We start from the raw sequence: 12,500 nt of genomic DNA, 5'->3' as shown, positions 1-12,500 counted from the left end.
CAGCATCAGGCCCAGTCGGAATATAGCCAGACAGTTACTGAGACTGAGTTTCTTCTGGAGGAAGGAGACACACACTGTGAAGATCGAGGGGATCTGGAACATGTTGGCTACAGAGAAGATGTCCTTGACATTCTGCTCTGTCACGTTAATGGTGGAGGTATAGAGGTACTTCAGAATCAGACCCATGACTCCCGGCTCTACATCCTCCAACACCACCTCTCTCTTCTTCTCCTCTTCCAGATCTGACAGGAACAGAGCCCTGAAGAAGGACGAGCAGGCGCACAACACCAGACGGTGGCAAGGGAACTCCTTGCCCTTGATCTTCAGGACACAGTCCACCAGCTTGTCATTCTCCAGTAGATCGTAGAGTCCGTCCTGCAACAGGGTCTGCTGATACATCCTGGGTTCTTCGGTTGGATCGATGGACAGAGCCATGGTGCCTCGGTCCAAGGGGGACAACTCCCAGTCGATCAGCAGGGAACAAGAGGCCTAGGGCGTCTTGGTCCTCGGTGTCTGTCCTGTCTGTCTCCTGTCCACACAGCAGAGCTCCGAGCTCAGGCTCTCTTCACTGACCAGCCTGGAAAGAGGAGGTAAGGCTTCGGTCTTTGTGGTATAAGGAGGCTCGGTCTTTGTGTTTTGAACCATAAAGAGTGTACTCCGGGGCGGCTGGTCTCTCTCCCTCAGCTGTCCCGACGCTTTAACTCCTGCTGCAACTGGTAGGTTATATATAGGCTTGTTCTCAGTGTGGGGCACTCTGTGGAATCCATTCTGGAACATGTGAAAGGTAATAGACCCCTCATCACCACCCGCCGTCCCCCTCCCCCCTCGGACAGCTGACACTGCATCATGGGAGATCAGTTCTTCCTGAGTCATGTGGGGCTCCTCTCCACTCCTTCCCGTCCCCCTCCCCCCATCGGACAGCTGACACTGCATCATGGGAGATCAGTTCTTCCTGAGTCATGTGGGGCTCCTCTCTACTCCTTCCCTTCCTCCTACCTCCTCTCCACTCCTTCCCTTCCCCCTTCCTCCTCTCCATTCCTTCCCTTCCCCCTTCCTCCTCTCCACTCTTTCCCTTCCTCCTCTCCACTCCTTCCCTTCCTCCTTCCTCCTCTCCACCCCTTCCCCTTTCCTCCTCTCCACTCCTTCCCTTCCCCTTTCCTCCTCTCCACTCCTTCCCTTCCACCTTCCTCCTCTCCACTCCTTCCCTTCCTCCTTCCTCCTCTCCTCTCCACTCTTTCCCTTCCTCCTCTCCACTCTTTCCCTTCCTCCTTCCTCCTCTCCACTCCTTCCCTTCCCCCTTCCTCCTCTCCACTCTTTCCCTTCCTCCTTCCTCCTCTCCACTCCTTCCCTTCCACCTTCCCCCTCTCCATTCCTTCTCTCCCCCTTTCCTCCTCTCCACTCCTTCCTTTCCACCTTCCTCCTCTCCACTCCTTCCCTTCCTCCTTCCTCCTCTCCACCCCTTCCTCTTTCCTCCTCTCCACTCCTTCCCTTCCCCTTTCCTCCTCTCACTCCTTCCCTTCTACCGTCCTCCTCTCCACTCCTTCCCTCCCCCTTCCTCCTCTCCACTCCTTTCCTTCCTTCTTTCCACTCCTTCCCTCACTCCTTCCTCCTCTCCACTCCACTCCTTCCTTTCCTCCTTCCCTCTCTCCACTCCACTCCTTCCCTTTCTCATCTCCTCTCCTTTCCTCTCCACTCCTTCCCTTCCCCCTCTCCTCTCCCTCCTTCCTTCCTCCTCTAAACTTCTTCTACATTCCTCCTCTCCACTCCTTCCCTTCCTCCTTCCTCCTCTCCACTCCTTCCCTTCCACCTTCCTCCTCTCCACTCCTTCCCCTCCTCCTTCCTACTCTCCACTCCTTCCCTTCCCCCTTCCTCCTCACCACTCCTTATACCTACCTTCCTTCCTTCCTCTAAACTCCATCAACATTCCCCCTCTCCACTCCTTCCCTTCCTCCTTCCTCTTCTAAACTCCTTTGCTTCAGATATACAATGATGTGACAGGTGAAAGTAGACACCTGGTAGTTATCCATCCACCATATTGCTTTCAACTCTCCATTGATGTTCAGATGAGCGATGATGGAGTAGGGATGAGATGAGGAAGCCACTGTAGAGTATTCAGGGATGAGGTGAGGAAGCCACTGTAGAGTATTCAGGGATGAGGTGAGGAAGCCACTGTAGAGTATTCAGGGATGAGGTGAGGAAGCCACTGTAGAGTATTCAGGGATGAGGTGAGGAAGCCACTGTAGAGTATTCAGGGATGAGTGAGGAAGCCACTGTAGAGTATTCAGGGATGAGGTGAGGAAGCCACTGTAGAGTATTCAGGGATGAGGTGAGGAAGCCACTGTAGAGTATTCAGGGATGAGGTGAGGAAGCCACTGTAGAGTATTCAGGGATGAGGTGAGGAAGCCACTGTAGAGTATTCAGGGATGAGGAAGCCACTGTAGAGTATTCAGGGATGAGGTGAGGAAGCCACTGTAGAGTATTCAGGGATGAGGAAGCCACTGTAGAGTATTCAGGGATGAGGTGAGGAAGCCACTGTAGAGTATTCAGGGATGAGATGAGGAAGAGTATTCAGTGGGTCTCTGCTAGGTTCGAGCAACCTCCTCCCCCGCCCCAACCAAAATAATAAAATAAAAAAATAAAATGTTTTTCATTTCATTTTTTTTTTAATCTTCCCCATGGCAGTTTTTTATTTTTTATATAGCTAATCTCATGCTATTTTACACGTTATTGAGGCTGAGAGAAAAATGTTGCTATTTTTAGAGCTAATGTGCTGCTATTCTATACCGTTTGCCATTTTTGCCATGGCGCTGTGAGGTCGCCTAGGCACAGAGCTGCTGTACATTTTCCCAACATCTGACTAGGGGTTCAAGTTCCAGGTGTTCCAGTTCATTATTGTTATTAGGGTTCAAGCAGCGAAACAAAGATTGGCACCGGAGGGAATGTTGGGCGTTTTACGGGCGTTTTACGGGCGTTTTACGGGCGTTTTACGGGCGTTTTACGGGCTCTTGACCAATTTGCCAAGTTCTATTTTAGCGCATGGCTACGCAGACACTCGCGAGCAGTGTGGGTGCAATGATTGAATAGCATGTATGTGTCAATTTATTTTCGCATCCGCTCTGGTCAGCATGTTAGACTCTGGAGAAGAAAACGCTAAAAGTTGAAATGGTTGATTTTTGAGTTCTGATATTTGCCAGGCATGGTAAGGAGTTTAGAAGTAGCTCATCCTGAGGCGATGTGTCCAATTTGTCCTGATGGTGGCGCAGTGGGCCCACAGCTTGAACCCCGACAAGCAGTTACGGGACCTCATGGGCGGGGGGGTTGCCCCGGGAAACGCTGCTTGCAGCTTTAATGAGAGGTTCATGCAGTGAAACCCTATTGTATTTGTTGTCGCTCATTTTTATTATTATTATGTTTATTTTTCACACAGTCCAGTTGGTTGTCAACAGTCAAAAATAATAACATTTTCTAACCACACACAGTCTGAGACTAAAAGAAAAGACAAAATAACATACTGCTCGTTCTGTGAGTGATTTCCTGCAAGACAGGAATGTCAGTTTTCTGCCATGGCCAGCGAAGAGCCTGGATCTCAATCCCATTGAGCACGTCTGGGACCTGTTGGATCGGAGGGTGAGGGCTAGGGCCATTCCCCCCAGAAATGTCCGGGAACTTGCAGGTGCCTTGGTGGAGGAGTGGGGTAACATCTCACAGCAAGAACTGGCAAATCTGGTGCAGTCCATGAGGAGGAGATGCACTGCAGTTCTTAATGCAGCTGGTGGCCACACCAGATACTGACTGTTACTTTTGACTGTTACTTTTGCCCCCCCCCCCCCCCCCTTTGTTCAGGGACACATTATTCAATTTCTGTTAGTCACATGTCTGTGGAACTTGTTCAGTTTATGTCTCAGTTGTTGAATCTTGTTATGTTCATACAAATATTTACACATGTTAAGTTTGCTGAAAATAAACGCAGTTGACAGCGAGAGGATGTTTCTTTATTTGCTGCGTTTATAGCAAGTTAGCTAACATCAGTTAACGAGGTCGATTGTTGAGCAAAAACAGTGTTTGTGTCTAATAATGGTACCAGTTGTTTTCTGAGCTGATCAAAAACGTTTAGGTTTAACTTAGTGGGTAATGTCAGTGTCAGAGGCCATAATAATGGATAAGAGTGTCTGCTAAATGACTAAAATGTAATGTAAATAATAATGTAGCTTAGATAGGCTTTTCTTGCCATATAATGAAGCAACTGAGTGTCCCGCTTGAAACCCGGTAATACTGCTTGCAGCTTTAATCTTTTTTTATTCGTTTTAGGTGAAATAGGTGCACTACCGGTCAAAAGTTTTAGAACACCTACTCATTCAAGGGTTTTTCTTTATTTTTACTATTTTCTACATCGTGGAATAATAGTGAATACATCAAAACTATGAAATAACACATATGGAATCATGTAGTAACCAAAAAAAGTGTTTAACAAATCAAAATATATTTTATATTTGAGATTCTTGAAATAGCCACCCTTTGCCTTGATGGCAGTTTTGCCAACTCTTGGCATTCTCTCTCAACCAGTTTCATGAGGTAGTCACCTGGAATGCATTTCAATTAACAGGGGAGCCTTCTTAAAAGTTAATTTGTGGAATTTCCTTCTTAATGCATTTGAGCCAATCAATTGTATTGTGACAAGGTAAGGTGGTATACAGAAGATAGCCTTATTTGGTAAAAGACAAAGTCCATTTTATGGCAAGAACAGCTCAAATGGCGCCAGAGAAGGAAGATGTTTTACGTGCCCCCAACTGATTGTGTTTTTTTTTTTCTCGTTTATTTGCGTTTCTTGTAACTTATTTTTTTACTTATTTTGTACATAATGTTGCCACTACCATCTCTTATGACCGAAAATAACTTCTGGACATCAGGACTGCGATTACTCACCACGGACTGGCAGAATCCTTTTTTTCCTTTAACGAGTCCGACGAGCGATATACTGCTTTCAGAGGAGGCGGAGAAAAAGGGGACGGAGGGCGGGGCTGCCTTCTGAGAATTCGTAGGCGATCAAATAAACCACCACTTCCTTCCATTCTGCTAGCAAACGTGCAATCTTTGGAGAATAATATAGATGACCTACATGCAAGATTAAACTACCAACGGGACATTCAAAACTGTAATATCTAACGCCTCACTGAGTCGTGGCTGAACGACGACACTGTCAACATACAGCTGGCTGGTTATACGCCGTACCGGCAGGATGGAACAGCGGCGTCTGGTAAGACAAGGGACGGCGGACTATGAATTTTTGTAAATAACAGCTGGTGCACGATATCTAAGGAAGTCTCGAGCTATTGCTCGCCTGAGGTAGAGTATCTCATGATAAGCTGTAGACCACACTATCTACCTAGAGAGTTTTCATCTGTATTTGTTGTAGCTGTTTGCATACCACCACAGTCAGAGGCTGGCACTAAGACAGCATAGAATGAGCTGTATTCCACCATAAGCAAACAAGAAAACGCTCACCCAGAGGCGGCGCTCCTAGTAGCCGGGGGACTTTAATGCAGGGAAACTTAAATCAGTTTCACCAAATTTCTATCAGCATGTTAAATGTGCAACCAGAGGGGAAAATAACTCTGGACCACCTTTACTCCACACACAGAGACGTGTACAAAGCTCTCCCTCGCCCTCCATTTGGCAAATCTGACCTTAATTCTTATCCTCCTGGTTCCTGCTTACAAGCAACAATTAAATTAGTCCACGATGTAGAAAATAGTACCAATAAAGAAAAACCCGTGAATGAGTAGGTGTTCTAAAACGTTTGACCGGTAGTGTAGATTAAAAATCAGGGTTACATCGAATATTGTTGTATTTTGTTTCCCTGTTTTTACGGACTCCTGACCCATGAGAAGGACTTCAATGGATTGTGAGCTGGCAGTGATTAATTCCTCGCTCCGTCTGAGGATTCCTATGAAGTTTTGTGCTGGCTATCATCATTGAGTGGGACCTTAACAACAAACTTAATCTCGTACAAGACTTAGTCAACGGCTACGGAGAACTAGCGTGTCAGACGGGGGGGATTGGGGCTCGTGGGTCCCCCCGCCTTGCGGCGTTTGTGGGGGTGTGGGCCACGCCAGTGAGAGTATTGAGATTGAGGTCATCCTCCATACTAGACGGTGTAAAGCATGGACTCTGAGTCAGATGCAGGATCTACTGCAGTGACTCAGTCATATTTATAGAGTGCTTAAGCCTCTTTCTCGCTGTCTCTGTTTCCCTCACGGTCTCTCTCATTGTCTCTCTTTCTCTCTCATTGTCTCTCTTTCTCTCTCACAGTCTCTCTCTCTCTCTCTCTCTCTCTCACACAGTCTCTCTCTGACTCTCTCACGGTCTCTCTCATTCTTTCTCTGTCTCTTTCTTTCTCTCTCTTCTCTCTCTCGTCTTTCTCAAAGAGTATTCTGAGTTACAGCATCAGAGAGGTCAATGGTCACATTTTTTAAATGAGAACGAAGTAAAAGAGACAAAAAGTTGGAGTCGCGTATCAGTAAATCAATATATTATATTTAGATGTACAGTACATTTGACAGGAAAGGAGTGTCTAAGCTTCACAGAGTTTTCTATTATATCCTCTGTTAAAACCACGTCTCCCAGAGGTGTGTATATCTGAGTTAAAACCAGAGGATCTGAGTTAAAACCAGAGGATCTGAGTTAAAACCAGAGGATCTGAGTTAAAACCAGAGGATCTGAGTTAAAACCAGAGGATCTGAGTTAAAACCAGAGGATCTGAGTTAAAACCAGAGGTGTGGATCTTAGTTAAAACCAGAGGATCTGAGTTAAAACCAGAGGATCTGAGTTAAAACCAGAGGATCTGAGTTAAAACCAGAGGATCTGAGTTAAAACCAGAGGGGGATCTGAGTTAAAACCAGAGGTGTGGATCTGAGTTAAAACCAGAGGTGTGGATCTTAGTTAAAACCAGAGGATCTGAGTTAAAACCAGAGGATCTGAGTTAAAACCAGAGGATCTTAGTTAAAACCAGAGGATCTTAGTTAAAACCAGAGGATCTGAGTTAAAACCAGAGGATCTGAGTTAAAACCAGAGGATCTGAGTTAAAACCAGAGGATCTGAGTTAAAACCAGAGGATCTGAGTTAAAACCAGAGGATCTGAGTTAAAACCAGAGGTGTGGATCTTAGTTAAAACCAGAGGTGTGGATCTTAGTTAAAACCAGAGGTGTGGATCTTAGTTAAAACCAGAGGTGTGGATCTTAGTTAAAACCAGAGGTGTGGATCTTAGTTAAAACCAGAGGTGTGGATCTTAGTTAAAACCAGAGGTGTGGATCTTAGTTAAAACCAGAGGTGTGGATCTTAGTTAATACCACATCTTTGAGCACCACTTAGAGGATTTAATTACAATAAAGGCAGTTTTACATGATCAGCAATGAAACACAACTTCTGTTTAAAACATTGTAGAAAATCTATATTGATGACAGCACTCTCAGGGTGTTTTAGGCAGTAGACTGGGTAGAAATCTTAGATATTGCTCTTTGTAGATATTACAGTAGATAGATATTGCTGCTCAATAGATTTTATTGCTATGAAGAACTTCTAAATATACCTTGTCGACTAACTGTAGCCTCGCCATCTCCATGACGACACAGAGGAAACCATGACTCATAAAGACATTCGGGACTTTGACAGACACTGCCACCCTCCAATCACTACTCTGCTTTCTCCTTGCTGGGGTCCACCACCGGCTGAGTGGGGGCTGTGGACGTGACTGTTGTGGGGGCAGGGGGAGGGGCTGGGGGAGGGGCGGGGGCGGGGGGAGGGACGGGGTCGGGGTCATCGATCAGAGCCTGTCTTCTCTCTCTCTCCTTGATGAGTTGGACCAGACAATAGGTCACTATGAAGACAGTGATGGTGGTGATGGGGAAGCCTGGAGGGGGAGGAACAAGTCAACAATGGACACTAATAACTATATCATAATAACTATATATCAAGTAACATACTAGTTATCAACACAGTGATGGTGGTGATGGGGAAGCCTGGAGGGGGAGGAGCAAGTCAACAATGGTACACTAATAACTATATCATAATAACTATATATCAAGTAACATACTAGTTAACAACACAGTGATGGTGGTGATGGGGAAGCCTGGAGGGGGAGGAACAAGTCAACAATGGTACACTAATAACTATATCATAATAACTATATATCAAGTAACATACTAGTTAACAACACAGTGATGGTGGTGATGGGGAAGCCTGGAGGGGGAGGAACAAGTCAACAATGGTACACTAATAACTATATCATAATAACTATATATCAAGTAACATACTAGTTAACAACACAGTGATGGTGGTGATGGGGAAGCCTGGAGGGGGAGGAACAAGTCAACAATGGTACACTAATAACTATATCATAATAACTATATATCAAGTAACATACTAGTTATCAACACAGTGATGGTGGTGATGGGGAAGCCTGGAGGGGGAGGAGCAAGTCAACAATGGTACACTAATAACTATATCATAATAACTATATATCAAGTAACATACTAGTTAACAACACAGTGATGGTGGGGATGGGGAAGCCTGGAGGGGGAGGAACAAGTCAACAATGGTACACTAATAACTATATCATAATAACTATATATCAAGTAACATACTAGTTAACAACACAGTGATGGTGGTGATGGGGAAGCCTGGAGGGGGAGGAACAAGTCAACAATGGTACACTAATAACTATATCATAATAACTATATATCAAGTAACATACTAGTTAACAACACAGTGATGGTGGTGATGGGGAAGCCTGGAGGGGGAGGAACAAGTCAACAATGGTACACTAATAACTATATCATAATAACTATATATCAAGTAACATACTAGTTATCAACACAGTGATGGTGGTGATGGGGAAGCCTGGAGGGGGAGGAACAAGTCAACAATGGTACACTAATAACTATACCATAATAACTATATATCAAGTAACATACTAGTTATCAACACAGTGATGGTGGTGATGGGAAGCCTGGAGGGGGAGGAACAGGTCAACAATGGACACTAATAACTATATTTATACAATGGGTGAGTCTAATCCTTAATGAGGATTTGGTTAAAACCTTATTCCAGCTGGTGTCTATTCCACAAGTTTCCACTGGCTAAATCTATAACGTTAAAATGCCTATTCACTCTGTTCCGTCTGACTACGCAATCCATCAGCCCAGCCAGGCAATTTATAAACTTGATCTCCACTATAAAAAGCATCTAGACATTTTCTCACATTTCTTTTAGACTAACATTTAGTTTTCAACAGCGGAGATTTGTATAAACCTTGCTGTCTGTCTCTCCGACATTTGCAACATTGTTTCAATATTGAACGTCGATCTCCAGATGTAATGAATGTGTCGGGAGTCGGGACGAGATGGACAGACAGGAGGCGTATCTCAGCCAGTCGAAATCATGAATCAGCTGGACTCATTTTTATGGATTTATACAAGGAAATGTTCATTCCTAAAAGGTCAAGTGAAACAAAGTGCAGCTAGTTTTCAGTCTTTCCAGCTTCAGTTTGAAGTGACTGTGTTGCTGTAGCTGTGTTGTGTTACTGTAGCTGTGTTGTGTTACTGTAGCTGTGTTGTGTTACCGTAGCTGTGTTGTGTTACTGTAGCTGTGTTACTGTAGCTGTGTTGTGTTACTGTAGCTGTGTTGTGTTAATGCAGCTGTGTTGTGTTACCGTAGCTGTGTTGTGTTACCGTAGCTGTGTTGTGTTACTGTAGCTGTGCTGTGTTACTGTAGCTGTGTTACTGTAGCTGTGCTGTGTTACTGTAGCTGTGTTACCGTAGCTGTGTTGTGTTACCGTAGCTGTGTTACCGTAGCTGTGTTGTGTTACTGTAGCTGTGTTGTGTTACTGTAGCTGTGTTGTGTTACTGTAGCTGTGTTACTGTAGCTGCGTTGTGTTACCGTAGCTGTGTTACTGTAGCTGTGTTGTGTTACCGTAGCTGTGTTGTGTTACCGTAGCCGTGTTACTGTAGCTGTGTTGTGTTACTGTAGCTGTGTTGTGTTACGGTAGCTGTGTTGTGTTACTGTAGCTGTGTTACTGTAGCTGTGTTGTGTTACCGTAGCTGTGTTGTGTTACCGTAGCTGTGTTGTGTTACTGTAGCTGTGTTACTGTAGCTGTGTTGTGTTACCGTAGCTGTGTTGTGTTACCGTAGCTGTGTTACTGTAGCTGTGTTGTGTTACTGTAGCTGTGTTGTGTTACTGTAGCTGTGTTGTGTTACCGTAGCTGTGTTGTGTTACCGTAGCTGTGTTGTGTTACTGTAGCTGTGTTGTGTTACTGTAGCTGTGTTGTGTTACCGTAGCTGTGTTGTGTTACCGTAGCTGTGTTGTGTTACTGTAGCTGTGTTGTGTTCCTGTAGCTGTGTTGTGTTACTGTAGCTGTGTTGTGTTACTGTAGCTGTGTTGTGTTACCGTAGCTGTGTTGTGTTACTGTAGCTGTGTTACTGTAGCTGTGTTGTGTTACTGTAGCTGTGTTGTGTTACTGTAGCTGTGTTACTGTAGCTGTGTTGTGTTACTGTAGCTGTGTTGTGTTACCGTAGCTGTGTTGTGTTATTGTAGCTGTGTTGTGTTACTGTAGCTGTGTTGTGTTACTGTAGCTGTGTTGTGTTACTGTAGCTGTGTTATGTTACTGTAGCTGTGTTGTGTTATTGTAGCTGTGTTGTGTTACTGTAGCTGTGTTGTGTTACTGTAGCTGTGTTTTGTTATTGTAGCTGTGTTGTGTTACTGTAGCTGTGTTGTGTTATTGTAGCTGTGTTGTGTTACTGTAGCTGTGTTGTGTTACTGTAGCTTTGTTACTGTATCCGTGTTGTGTTACTGTAGCCGTGTTACTGTAGCTGTGTTGTGTTACTGTAGCTGTGTTGTGTTACTGTAGCTGTGTTACTGTAGCTGTGTTGTGTTACTGTAGCCGTGTTGTGTTACTGTAGCTGTGTTACTGTAGCTGTGTTATGTTACTGTAGCTGTGTTGTGTTATTGTAGCTGTGTTGTGTTACTGTAGCTGTGTTGTGTTACTGTAGCTGTGTTTTGTTATTGTAGCTGTGTTGTGTTACTGTAGCTGTGTTGTGTTATTGTAGCTGTGTTGTGTTACTGTAGCTGTGTTGTGTTACTGTAGCTTTGTTACTGTATCCGTGTTGTGTTACTGTAGCCGTGTTACTGTAGCTGTGTTGTGTTACTGTAGCTGTGTTGTGTTACCGTAGCTGTGTTGTGTTACCGTAGCTGTGTTGTGTTACTGTAGCTGTGTTGTGTTACTGTAGCTGTGTTACTGTAGCTGTGTTATGTTACTGTAGCTGTGTTGTGTTACTGTAGCTGTGTTGTGTTATTGTAGCTGTGTTGTGTTACTGTAGCTGTGTTGTGTTACTGTATTTTTGTTACTGTATCCGTGTTGTGTTACTGTAGCCGTGTTACTGTAGCTGTGTTGTGTTACTGTAGCTGTGTTGTGTTACTGTAGCTGTGTTACTGTAGCTGTGTTGTGTTACTGTAGCTGTGTTGTGTTATTGTAGCTGTGTTGTGTTACTGTAGCTGTGTTGTGTTACCGTAGCTGTGTTGTGTTACTGTAGCTGTGTTGTGTTATTGTAGCTGTGTTGTGTTACTGTAGCTGTGTTGTGTTACTGTAGCTGTGTTGTGTTACTGTAGCTGTGTTGTTGGCTAGCTCCTCTGAAAAACAGTGTCCTGACGAGTGAACACATTTTCTATGCCAGGAGAAACCACATCATTAGCTCATTGTGATGGATGTATCCAAATAAAACAGCTTAAACAAATGCAAATGAGGCTACCTTGCTGTTATTCTGTCTGCGCTTTTTGACGTGGGTCACGTCCTGACCATAGTAAGATGTCATTTTCTACAGTAGAGTAGGTCAGGACGTGACAGGGAGTGTTTTGTGTTTTTCTATGTTTTCTATTTCTATGTTTGTGTTCTAGGTTTTCTATTTCTATGTTGTTGTTTTTTGGGTTGATCTCCAATTGGAGGCAGCTGGTCCTCGTTGCCTCTGATTGGAGATCATATTTAAGTAGGGGTTTTTCTTCCTGGGTGTTTGTGGGTAGTTATTCTCCGTTTAGTTGTATGTTGCCTGACGGAACTGTTTGCTGTCGTTTTGTTTCTTTGCAAAGTGTTTCGCAACCAAACCAATAGAACGAACGACCAGCCCGGCTTGCGTAGCAACCATAGATTTGTATCGGGACTATATCTTGCGGAAGGATGAAATAGTATAAATAAATTCCTCAAAATAATGTTTTTAATTAAAATATGTCAATCGTTATTTGAATATGTTGTTAATCCGGTGTATAAAAGTGATAATGCCCGAGAAGCCGGTGTTTGGAGGAGATATTGGCACGGTTTGCCGGCCCTCGACTTCATCTCGGGCCTAACAACACCCATGCCAATATATCCAAACAACAGCTTCTCGGGCATTATCACTTAAGTGTAATAACTATATATAAAGTGAGTTACTAGTTATCATCACAGTGATGGTGGTGAG

General features: G+C 44.3%; 2 protein-coding genes across 3 annotated transcripts in view; both read right to left on the bottom strand.

The window, feature by feature from the left end:
• Nucleotides 1-690, bottom strand: part of klhl40b (kelch-like family member 40b) — an 11,973-nt gene extending 11,283 nt beyond the window's left edge. The window contains exon 1 of the mRNA XM_045710819.2: nucleotides 1-690. This exon is cut by the window's left edge and continues 270 nt beyond it. Within this exon, the coding sequence (XP_045566775.1) occupies nucleotides 1-435 (435 nt within the window). The 5' untranslated portion in view covers nucleotides 436-690.
• A 5,824-nt stretch (nucleotides 691-6,514) lies between these two features.
• hhatlb (hedgehog acyltransferase like, b) overlaps nucleotides 6,515-12,500 on the bottom strand; it is a 33,938-nt gene continuing 27,952 nt past the window's right edge. The window contains exon 12 of one of the 2 annotated variants that reach the window (XM_082970835.1): nucleotides 6,515-7,906. In XM_082970835.1, the coding sequence (XP_082826961.1) occupies nucleotides 7,689-7,906 (218 nt within the window). In that variant the 3' untranslated portion in view covers nucleotides 6,515-7,688. Of the gene's footprint in view, nucleotides 7,907-8,587; nucleotides 8,896-12,500 lie in introns of those variants that run through there. The other variant, XM_082970836.1, reaches the window with a different exon arrangement.

This window comes from Salmo salar, chromosome 29 (genome assembly GCF_965601325.2).
Source record: "Salmo salar chromosome 29, fSalSal1, whole genome shotgun sequence".
In the NCBI taxonomy this organism is placed as follows: Eukaryota; Metazoa; Chordata; class Actinopteri; order Salmoniformes; family Salmonidae; genus Salmo; species Salmo salar.
Note: the sequence above shows the minus strand (reverse complement) of the source record. Positions and strands in the feature narration are given on the sequence as shown.